The 19,302-nt window shown below is 38.3% G+C and overlaps 1 protein-coding gene across 2 annotated transcripts; it reads right to left on the reverse strand.

Moving 5' to 3' along the window:
- Positions 1–3,134: 3,134 nt before the first annotated feature.
- Positions 3,135–14,806, reverse strand: LOC122640989 (protease Do-like 5, chloroplastic). Of its 2 annotated transcripts, XM_043834297.1 has the most exons (8): positions 14,476–14,804; positions 11,834–11,980; positions 11,348–11,410; positions 11,012–11,101; positions 10,344–10,466; positions 6,944–7,031; positions 4,138–4,212; positions 3,135–3,441 (listed from the first exon to the last, which is right to left on the reverse strand). In XM_043834297.1, the coding sequence occupies exons 1-8, from the start codon at positions 14,713–14,715 to the stop codon at positions 3,335–3,337; spliced, it is 933 nt and encodes a 310-aa protein (XP_043690232.1). In that variant the 5' UTR covers positions 14,716–14,804; the 3' UTR covers positions 3,135–3,334. The 2 variants fall into 2 exon arrangements, with proteins under 2 accessions (XP_043690232.1, XP_043690233.1); XM_043834298.1 differs by lacking the exon at positions 11,834–11,980 and having other exon boundaries at positions 14,476–14,806.
- Positions 14,807–19,302: the final 4,496 nt, after the last annotated feature.

Consider the following 19,302-nt stretch of genomic DNA (forward strand, 5'->3'; position numbering starts at 1 on the left):
GGATTGGTGATTGCAGTTGAAGACCAATAGTGAATAGATCCTGAGCAAGTCTGGGTATTACTCTATATATATAGGCAACTAGTCGAAGCACTTATATCTTTGTGTTGTGGATCTGATTAGTGTATGCTATGTATTGGAATGCTTGTTTGTAGGATGGGTGTACACACCGTGTAGACATTATCTGAGGAATTATATGACTGGCTGTAGTTGAGAGGAAAGGTGTATCAAGCGATTATGTGTCAGTAAGTGTTAGTTGTTGGTAGTGAGTGAGTGAAGGACTCTCCTTTGAAAATGGTTTTGAATTAGATCCTTGATTAGACATTGTAGATACAAGCTTCAGCTCTTGGCAACATTATGTGTTTCACCTTTGCGTAGCAGTATGTTGTGAGTGTCTACAATATGTCAACAATTTTAATTCGTTATGGAACACCAAGGGTGAGTTAATAGTACAAGGAAAATTTTGGAAGAATTTTAGGCACTGATTCACTCTCCTTTAAGTTTCAACCTGGGAATAACATATTCTAACAAACTTGGACCCGATTTCCATATCAACATACCTTTGTGTTTCGACTGAAGAATGATTTGACAATTATGACTAGTGAATGCTTAGGAAGTTATGTGGGTTAGTCACATGTCAAATTTCAAACAAATATACCTTCACAAAATAAGGATACACTCCCATACCTATTTGTGGATCCCCAAAGTGGCCCTATGCTCGTTGTATTTATTACATAAAATTTCTCAATTTCGCCTTCTTTCATTATTTTTTTTTTAATTCCAAATTACCTTTTGAATCTAAACTATTTTAGTCAATGACAAAAAATGTGGTAGCACAAATGTAGTATCAAGATTAACAGCACATCCCAAATCATTTTTGCCACATGCTAATAATGTGGTTCATCCAACCATATGGGTAGGTACGCTCCTCGTGGATTAGCTACATATCAAATTCTATGACCAAATTCAACCATATGCCCAACTTTCATTCAACTATCCAGTATACTTTGGATGGCACATAGTTTTGGCTCTTATTTTTATTTTTTAACCATATTTGATCTTGTTTTTTCTCTATAAATAAAACTTGGATTGCAATGAAATTTTATGGTAAATAGGGGATGGTAGGTCCTACTTATGAACCAAATTTGAAGCATAATTGGGTTTTGATTGGGGTGAGTCGCCCGAATTGAGCCAAAATTTTGAGAGAATTTGTCAAGAGTTATGTAGACTAGGCCAGAGTAAAAAAAGATAAGACGGGATCATAAATCATCTCAGTCAAATAAGACTGGGTATTTTTACCTGAGTCATGGCAAATTGAGTGAGTTGAGTCGTTTTTTTAAAAACCATAATGCCAGTTCACTTAGAAACTAAGTTGAATAAAATAGTATTTTATATTCTAAAATAGTAAGAAACCCTCAACTTCTCGACTCCCTTCCCTTGTTCAATGGTATAACCTCAAAATGCATTGATATGTTATTCCTTGTTTTTCTTTTTGGTTTTCTCATTTTTTATGTATTTTTTACTATTTTATATAGATTTATTGCATTAAAAATTAAAAAAAAAAAAGACTCGCCTTGACTATGGCTTGACAAGACCGAGTCACTATGTTTTTCTAAAAAGCGAATCAAGACAGAAAACCTGGTTTTCCAACTATGATTTGAAGGCCAAGTGAATTGCCATGTGGTACATATTAGTTGGACGTGTTATTAACTTTAACTTCACATTCATGAGGATCAGGATCGTCTCCTGGGAGCCCAACGCCCAGGGTGCTGCTAGGGGGCATCCAACGGTCGACCTATGTCGCACACATCTTAGCACAAGCCTAGGTATGTGTGTGGCACAGCCCAACAGCTGGTAGCACCCTGGACGTGCTGGGCTCCCTGGAGACGAGCTAAATTCCATTCATGATGCTACGACGTACCAACAAAATATTTAGGAAAATACTAGCCTTATATGTGTGTGATAGACACTTTTTCGTGATTGCTCACCATGTAGTATTTAAACAATCTTCATCATTCTTCAACCAAAAAAAAAAAAAAACCATCTTCATCATTCAAAACCTCATTTGGAAAATTTGTTCCCATTTTCATTTGATCTTAAACTCTGATTTTATTTAGATTATGTAGTTAACACTTTAACAATGTTGAGTAAAATTCTATTTAGAAAACAAAAGGAAAATTTTTTCTGATTGAAATTATGGTTAAAGAAGATTGCCTTAAACATTGGGATCTCTCAGTTCAGCCATGGTTTTTATTCTTTGCTTTTGTCGAATCCGAGTTCCTCATGCCATGAACAGCCAAGCAGATGTGATTCTCTCTTAAGAGGTGATACCCTATGCACGATCCGACTCCCCCAGCGTAGTGGGCCTTCTGCCAATATAAGAAGTGGTGGAACCATTACATGGTGAGAGTGGGCTCAATGCATGCGTCCTTTATGCAACCGTAAGGCTAACATTTTCCTAATATATAGTAGAGAGAGGGTTGGACACGCTGCTGGCTTTCCTAGAGCTGGCGGCTGTGCCCAATGGAGAGGGTGGGATGGGGAGGGCAAGGGGGTCATTTCCACAGGGATGGGAGAGACCGAGAGAGACAGACTCAAGCTGAGAATAGTGCCGGCATGCCCGGCCTTCACCCTATATAGTAACAAAATTTAACATACAAATGGGGGTTTGGAAATTAGAAAGAAAAGACAATGAACCAAGAGCAAATGAAATTCTACATGTTGAATACTAGAATTTATTATTAGATTCCAAGTCATAATGATAAGAGGGGCAAATGTATAGTTTAGTTTGGTAAAGTGCCTTGGGGAGGGGAATTGTTAGGTCAAAAAAAATAAAACCTTACAGGCAGATCTGTAGGTATCTTGAAACCTCACCTCAGGGGGGGTCAATCTATAATTTTCTCTGTTCAAATACTACATATGGCATTAAGAGTGATCAAAGAAGCTCAATTCCACAGCCAAGGGCTAAGTTTGTTACCAAAGCCTGTCTCACAGATATACCATGAAGCCTACTAAAGAACACATCGTTTTGGGGGAAGAAATAAAAAAGAGGCTTCCTGTGATGACAAGGGCCTTTTTGTTTTTTTCCTCTCCCCCACCCCACCCCCCCCCCTCCCCCTCCCCATATACAAGCTTCCTGGTATGAATTTGATTCAATTCTCCATTGAAGGTTAATTGAATTACATGTCCCTAGTTACAAAAGCTCATATAGGAGACTTTGAGCCTCTCTGTTTATTGTCATCAGCAGTCATCACCTCCAAAAGACATGCATTACAACAAGAAGATCAAACAAAATGCACCAAGCTAAGCTTTTATTTGTCCAATTGAAAGACTGGTGTCAATACCTGTCAGTATAAGGTGTTCCATACACAACAAGGTAAGGAACAATCCGCACAACGGTGTCGATTGGTATTGCAAAGTTGACACCAGATGATATTCCTGTCCCTATATAACAATAGAAAATGAGATCAGGGTAGGATGGTGAATTTTTGGGATCCTGCTTACTATTGGGTGTGTACTTGAACTAAATTGATCCTACAATTTCATGGAGAGAAGCAAACAGGTAAATAGCTCAAGGGGACAAAGAAAATGTGTTACCAGTACATATGTAATAGAATCATTGTAGTACTCAATTTTAGTTAAAAAGTTTTATTTGGTTTTTTTTACAACACAGAAAAAGTTCCATTGCAATTGACGATATGCATAATAAGTAAAGAAGCTTCAACTTTCACGATAATCCATTTTTGAAAGAAAATGTACAACAAAGATATCTGCTGGATTTCAGCATCACAACCCTATCATTTCCAGTATATGCATAGATATCTATTTGACCCCAATTACTCAAATTGATGATGGTATAGAACAAAATTTTTGCTCTATTATCTCGAGACCCCAAAAAGTGGTAATATCACGTTGCATACTTCCATTTTTCGCCTCAATTTCACATCATAAACAAAAAATAGCATGTCCTAGCCACATTATTGACAACATTGCTTGTATTACTGGGCATTGCATTCTTCTTTTTTTTCAGATTTCTAAAAATTCCCTTAAAAGTAACTAATCTTAATGAATGCAGAAACGGATACAAGAGGACATATAAGTACAGAGAGAAAAACATGAATGTGGAATGCTTTATGTTACCTTTGCGAGTAAAAGTGGCTGTGTTAACTCCAATGACATGACCATATGAGTTGATCAATGGGCCACCTGAGTTTCCTGTTACATATTTCAATCTATCAGGACCCGGAATAAGTGCAGCATCTGAAATGTTTTCTGTTGAAAAAAGGGTGATAATTTTCTCACAAGGTAGAGCAAGATGGCAAATAAAATTAAAAATGATCCGATGGCTCCATTTGGTTGCAAGGGAAATGCAAATATTTTATGTAAAGTGAAATTTATTTCCCAAAGGAAATTGCTTTGAGTGTCTGTCTGGTTGCTGGAAAAGTGTCTTTTACATGTACGCCGTGATGGTGCACGGTCATACATGAAACTGTTCGATGCGGATAAACATCTTTTAAAATATCAAAACCCACAGCCCCTGTATACGAAGCATTTGATTTACAAAAGCTGTCATACACAAACCCCTTCCCCATAAGATTTTACTTGGAAATGTTCTATATGTTAACCTTTCCCCTTTTATATCCCAACTGAAAACGCCTGAAAAGTAAAATCTGATGAAAACTTGCTCTCGGACCAGGCACTTGACTCTGGTTCTCTCTCTCTCTGGAGAAGCTCGGCCCACTGCTGTTGGTAGTTACTAGTTGCAGAGCAATCTTTATGTCAAACCAGGCTAAGCAATACCTCCTCCAGTAATCTCTCTCTCTCTCTCTCTGCTTTGAGGATCCTTTGTTGTTCTGATTTATCTTCATTCCCTGTTAAGCAAGACCTCAATTCTCTCTCTCTCTACTTCGTTTTCTTCTCTTTCTCCCTTACAGCTGACCACCTATGATACATATCCGTCTCCTCTCCCCTTCTTCATCCAAGCCTAGTTTCAGAGTTTCTGAACTCTGAAACATTGAAGCTTTGAAGGGCAAGTCCGGTTCCTCTCCTCTTCCCCTGCTTCGCTTCTTCTTGACCACACCAAGTTCGGATGCTCGACTTCACAACTCAGAGGCCACAGGAGCCATCTTCAGAGGCTTCTTGAGCGATCAAGGAGGGGTAGCTGCAATCTCTCTTTCTCTCTCAAAGTGTACGGTTCCAGCTATTTTTCTTTCTTCACCATTCTTCTTATGGAGGTAGAATCTTCCAAAGGTTTTTTTTTCTTGGTGCACAAGGTTCTGTTTCCATTTAGTAATATAATGCCCATATGTTGATGGATGGTATTCATGTTGATCTACCAACATTTGGAATACCATATGCCTCACCAGGGCCTGGATGCATTGCAACATGCAAGCAACATAAGGAAGCCCGTGTGGGGGATAGAGGAGACCAATTATGAACATGAAAACCATGGCTTTTAACCAGAAGATACTTGGTTACCACAGCAGTGGCTCCTCATACATTTCAAAATCAAAGCCAGTAGCATTCCTATAGTTCTGTTTCTCTCCGCTAGATTTCCGTGGATGAACTTGGAGCAGCAGACACTGACAATGTCATTGAATCCTACTGTAAATCTGGCAAGATTGACGAAGCCATCTGTCTTTCATAACTTGCCGAAGACAAACTTCAATCCCTCTGTTACTTCTTGTAATATGGTTTTATCTTCTTTCGTTAGAGCTAGCAGATTCGAAGCATGTTTGTCTATAAATAATTTTACTAGAATTCTGAGTTTCGCCGAATTTAGTGACACTGAACATAATCATGAACTGTCACAGTGGAACCATCGATGTTGCTCGCCAGATGCTTGACGAATTCAGGCTTGTCATTATGTGCCTACATTCATTACTTGTAATACCCTGATCAAGGGGTTATGAAAGGAGGGTAGAATTAGTGAAGCCTATCAAAAGCTCTTGCAGATGTGAGAAAAAGGGTTGAGTCCCAATGGTTGGACTTACACAATCCTTACTTCTCTTAGTAGCTCATCAGGATCGGAAGCTGGTTCAGAATTACTCAGGGAAATGCTACGATTTGGTTTGAGACCAAATCTGACTACGTATAACACAGTTTTAGCCAGTATGTGCACAGAGGGTAGAATTAAAGTGGCAAGGGCACTTTTTAATAAGATGGTTATTCTGGGTCTCATACCGAATTTATAACTTACACCTCACTCATAGATGGATTAAGTAAGGAGAAATTATTTGGTGAGGCCATGAAGCTTCTTTGAGATGTCAGGGTTTATCTCCAAATGTTAAAACCTATATAGCAATAATTCATGGGCAATGTGTCGCAGGGTATTGACAAACAACTACTGAGATCCTTCTTGAAATGCTGGGCCATGGTATAAGTGAATACTTGCACAGGGGTCATGGATGGTCTCTGTAAAGAGGGGCATCTACAAAAGGAATTGAGGTTTTTTGATCTGATAATTCAACAAGAGTTAGAATCTAGCTGTAGACAAAGGTGGGTTCATTCGTTAAACAGACAGCTTAGTTAGTGGGCTAGAGCAAATGGAGATGGGTCTGGTCAGTTACAACTTAGCAAAACTGGGCTGGATTACAAATTTATAAAATTTTACATCCAACCAAACAGCTCCATTAAATGAATTTCACTTCTCACTTCCCTTGCAACCAGACGACTCAAAAAGGGAAAAGAATTCCCTTCACTACCCTTTCCCCCTTTTCCATGAAACCAAACGGAGCCTAAACAATTTGTTTACACTCAATGGTCAAGCAAATACATATGCAAATAGCTAATGAAGCTAAATCAATAGTTCAGCAATCCTTTCTACTACAATATCCTCACTGATGATGATGTCTGAGATATAGTAAAAATTAGGGAATAGAACTACTGCAGGTTTATGAAAATCATAAATTGGTATCAGCTATAGCACAGAAAATTAAAATTTTACCCGAATTAATAGCAGCATCCGTTTGTATGGCTCCACTGATAGCTCTCCCATTAGGTGAGGGTATCTCCCTGCCTAACCCACTGACTACCTGCACTCTTATCAAATATCTGCCATTAGGTGCTGCACGGCATCTTCTTAGGACAGGTGACATTCTCCCAGTCATTCAGATATTGACATGGGACAATCCAAACCATCCATTTTATAGATAAACATTTGATTGGCCACACCTCCATAATTTCGACTCTACTAGAAATTACAGTGCTAAACGCGGAAGCCTTGTGCACTGGGTACGGCCTTTTTTTTTAAAAGAAATTACAGTCCTCCATAACTGGGAATGTCATGAAAAAATTTCCAGGAAATTTGAAAGTAACAATTTTATTGGGCTGAAATATTATAAAAAACATGGATTTCCATTTAAAATTTAGAAATCATTAAAACTGAAATTACCATACTTTCTGGAGTCAAAGTAAATTCGAGAACACCTTCCCCGTGTAACAAGTACAACAAGTATGAAGCGGAAAAGTTCCTGGAGGACACTGGCCTGGCAGAGTGCGGAGAAATTTCTCCATTTTTATCAGATTTCAGTATGTCTCAATCTGTCTTACAATATTTCAAGATTACAATACATTGACTGAGACTATATATTATCCAAGTTGAGGATGCTAATTTTCATTGCAGATGTACCAAGACCCCTAAAAATTGAAATCTCTATGCATCAAACATATAGACAATGCCTTTGACAATGGAAGCTCCATGTCCTAATGTGCATCAAGGTTTCCCCCCCCCCCCCCTCCTTTCTTCTCAATCTAATAATATTTTTTGAAGTAAAATAGGGAAAGGAAAAAGATCTTTCTTTCCACATGATGGGGGTCCCTGTACCTGAATTTTATCTATTTATTTATTGATAGGTAGGCCACAAGGAGAGTTGAAAAATGACCTCTTAATTGTGAGGTGTCGGTACCTGCCAACAGCGCTACCCCCTTCAGGACCTGAAAGTTGATATATGATCCTACAAGCTCAGCTGCAAAACATATCCTACTAAAACTCCAAGCATGCTCTGTATTAACAGGAGGGTTTTTGTGTAACTGTGTTTCCTATCTATTTGCAATCATCTCTTGGGTCAGTAGGATGTTTACTTTCATCATTCAGAAGCTTGGCAAATCCAGTACCAACCTTCATTTTAAGCCCGTGTTTATAAACGTAATAGGAGCATACCCAGTACATGAGGTTCCCACCACTGTGAGGTTTAGGGAGGGTCAATAATACACGCAGCACCCTCACTTCGCGGAGAGACTGTTTCCTGACTCGAACCCACAACCACTAGGTTGCAATAGAGCAACCTTACCATTGCACCGAGGTCCGGTTTCATGTTTATAAACTTAATTATACAACAACCACAACAACAACACAGCCTTTTCCCAACTAAATGGGGTCGGCTACATGGATCCTTGCAAGGACAAAACAATTAAACATAATAGTAAAAGAAAAGAACACAACAACATCGCAAAAACTCATGAATATCCCACCTAAATAGGGTCAGCAACATGGATTGTTGCCCTCCAATCAGCTCTATTCAAGGCCATACTTGAGACAAGGCCCAAGCTAAGCATGCGTTTAGTCACTACTTCTCCTGAGTCATTTTAGGCCTGCCCCTATCTCTTTTAGATCCTTCAATCTGAATCAGATCACACCTACGAACTGGTGCATCCCAGGCCTCCATTAGACATGACCATGCCACCTTAATGACTCTCTCGAAGCTTCTCATGTAAAGGGCTACTCCCAACTCAGCTCTAATATGGTCATTCCTTACTTTATCCATCCTAATCTTGCCACACATCCATCTCAACATCCTCATCTCTGCCACACTTAGTTTTTCTACGTGTTGCTTCTTAATTGCCAACAATCTGCACCATACATCATAGCCGATTGTATGGCAGTCCTATAAAATTTTTCTTTTGAGTTTTAAAGGAATACGTCAATCACACAGTATGCCAGTTACACCTCTCCACTTTATCCATCCTACTTTAATTCTTTGGGAAACATTATTCTCTATATCACCTTCTTTATTTAAGAAAGAGCCCAGATATCTAAAATAATCACCCTGAGGTATCTCCTTATCATCAATATTAACGACCTCACTAGCTGTCACAATGTGGCTAAAGTTGCATACCATATACTCCATCTTTGTTCTACATATCCTAAGACCTTTTGATTCCAAGGTAGATCTCCAGAACTCCAACTTGGCATTAATCTATGCTTTTGTCTCATCCACCAACACAATATCATCAGCAAAAAGAATATACCAAGGAATCTCATCTTGTATGTCGCTAGTTAAATCATCCATGATAAGTGCAAACAAATAAGGGCTTAAGGTTGATCCGTGATGTAGCCCAAGCGTAATTGGGAATTCACTACCATGACCCCCACAGATCTTACGCTAGTCACCACACCATCATACATATCTTTAAATATGTCCAAATATTTACTTGGTATCCTTCTCTTCTCTAGGATGTGCTAGATAAGCTCTCTAGGGACTCTACCATAGCTTTTTCTAAGTGAATAAAGACCATATGCAGATCCTTCTTGCCTTCTCTATGCCTTTCCATGAGTCTCCTAAGTAAGAATATAGCTTCCATCGTGGATCTACCTGGCATAAAGCCAAACTCGTTCTCCGAAATAGTAGTTTCCTTTCTTAGGTGGGTATCAATAACCCTCTCCCATGACTTCATCGTATGGCTCATTAGCTTTATGCCTCTATAGTTATTGCAACTCTGAATATCTCCCTTATTTTTGTAAATCGGGAACACAATGTTCCATGTTTATAAACTCAATTATGCAGTCCACAAATCTCAGCAAAGTCAACAAGGCTCAGTTTAGATTTTAATCTACCTAACGGGAACACCAAAGGAAATTATTAATTGACTACTCATATGTTTTATAGAATTATTTAGCAAAAGAAAATGTGCAGAATCAGAGCTGATTCAAGATTGCACCTAGCAATCTATAATGAGGTTCTCAAGCTACTACATGAACTAGGGGATACGAGAGTAATACATTCCTATTGCCTAAATGATCAATGGTATTCTTGATCCAGACTTCAATCTACCTCAAGGATAAACCAGATTTTGTTTTTAAAATAATGAAATCTGATATAGTGCATATGTTCTCAAGAAAACAGCCGAACACTTATACTGGAGCGACATGAGTATTGATCAATAATGCATTTCCAAAAATAAGCATCCAATGAAATAAAAATCAGCAAGAACCAACCTGAATTTAAAGAAATATTTGGCCCCAAATTTAGTTTAAAGTCTGGAAGGAATGATAATAACTTGCTAACAGTGAAGTACCTTTAGAATCTAGTAAGATCACATAACAATCAGAGTTTATGAAAGACTACCCCCGTTGTTAGAGTGTTCTCATATCCATAAGGATTCCCAATGGCAAAGCAGCTCTGCCCCACATGTAAATCCTGAGATGTTCCAAGAACCGCTGGTTTTAGCTCCTTCCCTTCCACATCGACCTACAAGCAAGCAGAATAGGCATCAGCTAATTAAATTCATCTGGAATCATTTATTAGCCTGGGAAAATGATTTTTCTGGCGGCATACCAACTCCAGCTTTAGAGCAGAGTAGTCAAGCCATGTTATCCATAAACAACATATAATTAAATGAGAAAATTGACCTTATATTTGCTTTTCATAAATGAAAATCAGAAGAGCCATCCATCCAACTTCAAGGAGAACTGTTCTTTACTGTGTTAAATATCAAGATTCAAATACTCACATATCCTAAAGTGTTAATGCAAGACTGCATACAAAAATACATGAGTAATATATAATCTGGATTTCACTAAGGAAATCGATCTATTAATGGAAGGTTTATTTTAGTTGAAGTATCAGGAAGATCCAGTGACCAGAGATGGATTAGTTTAACATTTACAAGTGAATTGGACTCACTGTACTTAATAGTTATTACCCAAAAAAGGAAAAGACAGTGTTTCCTTCATCAGTTACTAAGTAGTTGGCAGTAATGTTCATTAAAAATGATAGGAATTTGAGTTCTGTACCTTCAGAACTGCCAGATCATATGCTGGATCAAAACCAATGATTTTGCCTTCCTTCGTAAAGCTTCTGCCATTGGCATCCACAAGAACCACCTATAAGGAAGAGCACAAATATTTATGTTCATTTAAACAGCCTCTCCGCGAAGCGGGGGTAAGGCTGCGTACATTATGACCCTCCCCAGACCCCGCAGTGGTGGGAGCCTCGTTCACTGGGTACGCCCTTTTTTTTTAAAAAAAAAAAAGGTCATAATGACTGAACAATAAGTTATAGAAAAGTCTAGCTCCAAAAGCTCATGTTCTGGTAGAAAACAGAAAATTAAATAAAAATCACAAACTGACCTCACAACGCTGCAGCCCACTTGTATCCGTAGCCAATTTAGCTACAACATGATAATTGGTGACCTGAAATACAGAGGATTTGTTCTTGGAAAGAATTCTAGGTGCTTTGACCAAAATTAAAAAAGGAAATCAAACTATGCATCTGTGAAGATTCTAGTAGGGATTCTGAACTGGAATGGGGTGTTGACCGAAACAGAATCTGACAGAAAGGTGTTAAATTCACAAAAGCTGATCTTGTTACATTTTCATTGTGCAAAAACAGTTGAGAAAACAGCAAGTTTAAAAGAACAAAAACAGAACAAGAAAATCAAGCTAGCCGCTCTTTACATTTTAAGATAAATATATCAGAAAGGTAACCATCGTATTGCGTAAGATGACAAATTTGTATTTCCCATCCCACGGTGGGGTTGGCTTCTGATAAACTTATCTAAACATCATAATCCATTATGAAATCCTAACACTTGATTATAAGTAAAAATTGCCTACAATGTGCCCAGTCTTATCCCAAATGAAGCCAGAACCTGTCCCTTCTACTTTTGCACTTCCATCTTCAGTTGACATGATTTCGTCTGTACTATTGGTGTTCTTCACTATTTCAAGGTCTTTAATGAAAACCACTGATGGTGATGTTTCCTGAAATCATTAAACAGAAGATGCTCCTTTATTATAAAATTACACTCAATTGTACCTATACCATGTGATTCAACTAGAAAACACGCACACGCACAAAACAGAAGGACCGAAAGAGACAGTAGTGAGCAAGATACATGAACTATGCCCAAAATTTTGTCTTTCTAACTCCTTTTTTCATATTAAATCAATAACAAGACAGCTATAGTTCTGCAAACTACTTAAGCTATTTTTGATTCATTACCAAGGCTTCTACTTTTGTCTGCATGTTGTAGAATTAAACATCTAATTAACAAAAATAAACAGAACACCAGATTATTAATGTTTAGTCTAACAGCTAAGCACTAATAATCAGAACTGTTTTCTTTCAATAATTTGAAACCTGTAAGTATTTCTCAAATGATGCTCAAGACTAAAAATGTGATACGTACACAAGTTTGGAGTGGAGAGAAAATAGAGAAAAAGATAAATTAAGGAGAAGAAATAGGAGAGAAAATAGAGAAGTTTGGCATTACGGACGAAGTTGGACGTTTGGACGATTAGGAGGTAGCTAACCTCTTCTCTGGATAATTCCAAGAGATAATTTAGGATTCCAAAGTCTACTCTTCATTACGTAAGTTGCATTTAAATAGGAATACATCCAAAGATAACTACCCACTAATTAAGTATCCCACTTCTATAGTAACTCCTACGCATTCACTAATAACTCCTAATAACTAACCATTATCGGATAACTTCCTATAATATATCTGTTAATCGAATATGGGCCTGAGGTCCGGTCCAGGCTGCCCACATGGGGCAGGCCGGTCCAACCCATGAGCATCGGAGAGAGCCGGCCACTTAAGTGGCTGACTCTCCCCCCCCCCCCCTCTCTTTCTCTTGGACGATTCCTAGAGGGAGTCTACAAGGGGAGAGGAGTTTAAGGGTTTTAGGTTATAAATAGATAACCTCCCTAACCCTAAGACTAGGCTATTAATCAACCAATTTTCAATTTCTCTCTGCTCTCCAAGTGTTTGTGTTCTCTGTGGGATTCCATCTCTTCCCAAAGATTTGTGGTGTGGAGTTCTCTGAGGAGAAACCTATTGAGATCGTGGTGCTTTGTTCGTGTGCTCGTAACTATAAGCTTGGCGTTTGATCCTTCTTCGACTGCCTTTCCGTACACATTCAGGTATGATCCAAATCCTGGTTATTTGGATCTCGTTTATGTGATCTAACAATATCTAACATAAACAATAACAACCAATAAGGGTCCCTCTACCACGTTTGCACGTAACAATCCATCCCCCTTAAGTTTGGTCTTGTTCTCAAGACTACTAAGTTATAAATAAAAATTATAATAATTCCTACTCGGATCCCAAATCTTGTTGGGGTAATTCCTAAGTTACTTCTGCCAATGGGCAATGGATATGAATTGGATGTTATGCCCATGAACCCAATGGTCCACCAATGCTTGAAGTTTGAAGTTTGAGATGTAACATGTCACGGACAAATGAAAAACCTGATGAAAATCCCGTACGGACCCAAGACAATCAATCTCTACTGAACAAATATCTTTCATCCCTTGTTTTAAGTTGTTAAACAGAGAAGGATATTCCCATATAGACCCGAGACGGTCAATTTCCTCCGCCGTACCTGGCTCTGATGCCATTGATAAGTACACGTGTGGGGTGGAGAGAAAATAGAGAAGTTTGGTTTTACGGAAGAAGCCGGATGTCTGGATGATTGGGAGGTAGTTGACCTCTTCTCTGAATAATTCCAAGATATAATTTAGGATTCTAAAAGTTTACTCTTCATTACGTACATTGCATTTAAAAGGAATACATCCAACGATAACTACCCACTAATTAAGTATCCCACTTCTATAGTACTACTACGCATTCTAATAACTCTTAATAACTAACCATTATCGGATAACTTCCTCTAATATACCTAACATAAACAATAATAACCAATAAGAGTCCCTCTACCACGTGTACACGTAACAAAATGCATGAGAATCACTGAATAACTTGGAGAAAATGAACAAAACAATTAAAAAAACAGGAGAAAAGGCATTTAAATTGCTAGTGAGATTCACTAGAAAACCCAAAAACCTATTAGCTTTCTTACTAACAGGATTCCAAGTCTAGCAAGAAGACATTTTCACTCCCTTTCCTCAAGTGTTCCAAAGGCTAGATTTAGCAAATGACAGGGAACTCTTTACAAAAGCCCCCAAAGGTGAGTTCAGCCACCATGTTCGTAGAACTTTGAAATTGAGCTTGGTAGCTTTCAATAGAACATAATGTAGCTCTTCTAAGGCAAGAAAAAGTAATTGTTCATCAGTGATTCCAATCCAATTACAAGAAAAACTAAATGTTTTCTGAGTTAGCATAAACCAAGATGAAAAACGACTTTAACATGGACTACGAAATTGAAAGCAAGGAAAGAGGAGAAAACAAAACGAAATTTCGTTTCCAACTTTCCAGAAACGAAATGGGTACTTCAGAGAGAGAAGGAACCTGGAATAAGTGAACGACCTGTTCTTCTTCTTTCTCAAGTTCATCCTCTTCGGCCCTTGCAAACTGAAATGAATGTGCAGAGTCGGGATAGAAATGGAGAAAAGGAGCCAAAACAAAGGACGCAAAGAATATCGATTTTCGCCTGGTAAGAAAGGCCTTGCGCGAACACGACGACGAAGAAGAGTAAGACGTCGTTGGAATTAAAGAAGCAAGTGACTGTAGAGAACTCAAAGCCACCATATCGAATCAAATTTAAACGTCGAAGTTCTTCGCTAAACAGGAAAAGCTTTTTCAATTTTCATTATCTTAAACAGCAGAGGCAGAGTATACTAGTGGAGACTGGTTGTTTGGGTCCCTCCTATGGCCCTATCACCTATGGTAGTGGGACTAGATAATAGCGGGCCAGTGGGCTTGGTGAGAATGGGTCGGCCCAGTAGTCTGAGAATCCAAAATCAAGAAAATTTGAATTTGACTTAGCATAATTGGGGGTATAATTTAAATTTATGTTAATCGGACACATAAACATAAATAATGTGTTTGGTATGATTTACGATTCCTATCTCTGATTAAAATAAATCAATATAAGCATAAATTCATAAATCAATCAAAAGTTCAAACCGCACCTTATACCAGATCTAGCACGAGCAAATGATTTGCAACTAGTAACCATTTATCAGATCCAACCCCCCCTTATAGAAAACAAAAATTTGTAAAATATCTAGCCGGAGAATATTCTTACCTGGGGCGTAGCCTCCGCTAGCATATCCCTCTATCTATCTCTCCCCTCCCCCCTCCCCCAATGAAATGACCTCTCTACCCCATATTGATTGAGCCGCTAGAGGGCACTCATTGCCTTTCACCTACTTGTGTAGCCTCCGATATCGGGCAGGAAACACCCTCCCATATCCAATTTATCAATTTTTCCTGGGTATTATATGAGTCAAAACCCAAAAGTGCAACCAATGATCCAAATTTGTAAAAATTTGCAAGTCTCTATTATTATATGTTCTTGCTTTTGTCCAGGTTTCTTAAGTTTTTCAAATCTTTAACAACAGATGGGGAAATATTATCTGTCCAAGAGGTACCCTATGCTACCAAACCCCTATGTCTATCTCTCTCCTCTCCTCCTCTGATATGACCTCTCTGCCCCTCGGGAATGTTTCCTTTTCGGGATGGTTGGATGTTTCCTGCCAGCATAAGCTACACTCCCAGATAGGAAACACTCTCCCTAATCGATATTTGCTTTTTGGGAGAGGATTCTTTAAGCAAGCGGCATTGGAGGAATGCACTAATGAAATTTGACAAAACAGTATTGTACATCGGAGGACAGCAAAATAATTTCATATGAGGAAAAAAAAGAGATAGACACAAAGGTGCTAGTGTACCCTGCCCTGGCGGCTATAAAAACTTTTCCCTTAGTTTTTATAACACACACATACAGAAGCCCAATCCAAGTTGAATCATAAGCCCAAACATCAACCGTGACCCTAAAATTGGGCAAGTATCAAGGCGCAGACCTTGCTTAAAGACATTGGGCCAGTCTGGACTTGGACTGTACACTCAAGATCACGTTGGCTGGGCTGGGCCAGAAATCTCCGCTTCTTTCTAACTTTCATTTTGGTGGAGCTTCAAGACCAAGAACGGTTTCCAAGCAAGGTTGGAAAAAGATGGGTTATTTTGGAGAAAGCAATAACCATATCTCTTGTCATTTCATGTTATGAGTTATTCTGATTGTAGTTATCTCATTAATCAGTATTTTGATTGTAACTTCACCTTTCTACCTAAAAACATTACAAATTGCAATAAGATGCAGGGAAACGTAACTTGGGCCATCCCATGAGAAAATTGGGTTTTCATTTGAACTGACCCATTTTAAAATATAGTGTTGCTCACACTGTCACACACACATACACACAGTCGGGTGCAAAATGACCAGCACCCGGTTGTGCATTCTGAAGTGTATCTGCGCCCAGACACAGTTGGACGCAAAATGACCAACACACCCTACCTTTCCATAGGGTGTGCTGGTCATTTTTTGACCGACAGTGTCTAGGCACAAGTACACGCCACAGCGCATGATCGGCTGGTGTTCTTTCTATATATATATATATATATATATATATATATTTGACTGGTACAATGTCTTTAAGCAGATTCCCTCATTACATATTTGAATTCCCTATTTTAATCTGCGCAGGAGCATTTAACCCAAGTCTAAAATCTTCGGGCTAAGCTATATGCATTTTGTGGTATTTAATTTGCAGGGATCAGAACAAGCGATGAAGCTGAATCTTAACATCAAAGAGGTTTAGTGTAATGAGGGAGTCGATCTGCTCTATACTACCACCTCCACCAGGCACTTCCTGACCCTGGAAGGCGTTACCATTATTCCTCAAGCTTTCTAAATTCTAATGCAACTTTAAATTTCAAGCATTCCTCGTTTTTAGCTAACAAAGACACTAACTCTATGTTACCCACCAAGAATCTCGTACTTCAAGCTCTTCTGATGTAGCGCAATTTTGTTTCTTTTGAATCTTGTGTATCTGATAATTTTTTTTAATCAATATATTTTTCTTTTCCCCAAAAAAAATTAAGATTTTTTTAAAAATTTTTTATAAAAAATAAAATAATAAAAAGAAATGCAACATGAGAGTTGCATCCATTAAGTCATTATCAACGCAGAAGAGAAATATTGATTATCCTCCTACCTTCGATCAGAAAAGATGAACAGAAAAAAGAGAGAACTCCAAAATAATTTCGATATTGATCAAAATATTGCAGAGAATCCAATTGGGATTTCTATCATTCAAACCCCCTCCAGACAAAAAAAAAAAAAAAAAAAAAAAAAAATTCCCCCAAAAAAGAAAAAAAGGATTTGTCATGATTGGACATTGGACATAGGAATGAGAGACCAATACTAGGTATGTGAAACTATCTCTACTATAAATTCTTTTAAGTTCTTAAATTTTTTTTATCAAAAATAAAAAGTTCTTTTTAAATTTTTATTTTTTTTTCTCTTTTTTATCTGAAAATTTTAAGAATTCAGAAAGAAACAAGGAAACTTATTAGGTGAAAGAGAAATTAAACGTGTCATACAGAAGAACAGAGGGGGGAGGTGGTGGAAGAGGTGGCAATATCACTTTATTCCATGTACATAAGAGTACATCAACTAAAAGACACCAATATTGACAAATACTTTCTTCTCCAAACCATATTCTTGATGTCTTTTACTCAGTTTGGAATTTGGATACTTTGTTCTCTAAACCATACTCTTTGTCTTTTACTCAGTTCAAACTCCAAACTTGCTTAAATCCAATCTTAAGTCTATTTACTATATCGACCATCCCTCTTCTTGATCTTTGTTGTATATGTAAGAATTGAAAAATCCCAACTGCTTTCCATATCTTTCGTAATTTTCTTTTATATATATGTGACATATAATATACCAGAAGGATATATGGTCCTTCTCATCCATATATATTGATCCACAAGTGATGCAATTGAGCTCTTCTTCAGGGAGCCCAGCACGTCCAGGGAGCATGTAGTCATTAGACTGTGCTGCATACATCCCTAGGCATGCATCGAGATGTGTGCGACACAGCCAAACCTTTAGATGCCCCCTGAGCATTCCCTGGGCGCTGAGTTCCCTGGAGAGAAGCCGGATCCCAAGTGATGATATCCACGTAAAAGTGCAATATATATTATTAGGGAGAGCATTCTCTATGGGAAGCACAGGAGCTATGTGCGCATGACAATCAACGAAAGCACATGAAGGTCGGGAGCAGAATTTTCGCCTTTCTTTGGGTGGGGTGGTCATTTCACCACCCCCCCACTGTGTCTGGGTGTGACCTCCCCCATAGAAAACATTTTTCCATATTACTATTAGCAATCGATGCGTCCACATCGCCACATGATGATCGATCACTCTTACCAATCTCACATATCAACCATTTGCCACATCACTCTTCCAACCACACACGGGTACACATGTCACTTAGGCGGTCCAAATTTATCCGTTGATAAGTCAACAACTAACCTCATGAAGCCTCCAACAAATAGAGACTTCAAGTCTTCCACGCATGCATGTATGGTATGTTGAATTGAATGACACGTGGCACTTAAGATCGAGTTTGTGAATTACATATCAACTTGTAACTGGTTTGAATTTCATTTAACATGATAGAGCTCAGCAATCAAATGCCAGCAGCTCACATACTTATCCACCAAAATATGATGATGATCGTTCTATCGGCACTGTTGAGTCGGCATTAGCTTAATTATTTGTGATCATACACCGTTGGATGTGTGCCACAAGGGAAGGGGGGACAATTGCTTAGTTTAAATATATTTTTTATGATATATGATTGAAGGGGGCCCTGTTTGGAGGTTGCATTTCTTGATATTTATCTTCAAATTAAAAATGCGAAGAAAATGAGAAAGGGTGACCAAAGCCAAAGGGCACCTAAATGGGCCAAGTGGTAAGGTACATTGGGAGCGGTGGTTGCTATCGAACGGTTCAAACGTCCACGTGGCAACAGAAGAACGTGACAGGCATATGCCCCTTTGGTGTGTGTTGTGGAGAAATATCTATCAACCTAAGATGAAGGAAATTTGAGAGAATAGGGTTTATGTGGCAGATACGTTTTTGTTAATGATTCTCAGCCTTGAATTTTTGCTTGGAGAAAGGGGCCTTCTTCCATTTTTAATTTTTTGTGTAAGTTGATGATTTGAATTGATTGCGAACTTGTGACGGTACCTCCTTTATCCTTCTACAGACATTTAAAGTTGTTCCCTTGAGAGGTAGGAGTTGTTATCAATAATCAATGA

The sequence above is a fragment of the Telopea speciosissima genome, chromosome 9 (assembly GCF_018873765.1).
Source record: "Telopea speciosissima isolate NSW1024214 ecotype Mountain lineage chromosome 9, Tspe_v1, whole genome shotgun sequence".
In the NCBI taxonomy this organism is placed as follows: domain Eukaryota; kingdom Viridiplantae; phylum Streptophyta; class Magnoliopsida; order Proteales; family Proteaceae; genus Telopea; species Telopea speciosissima.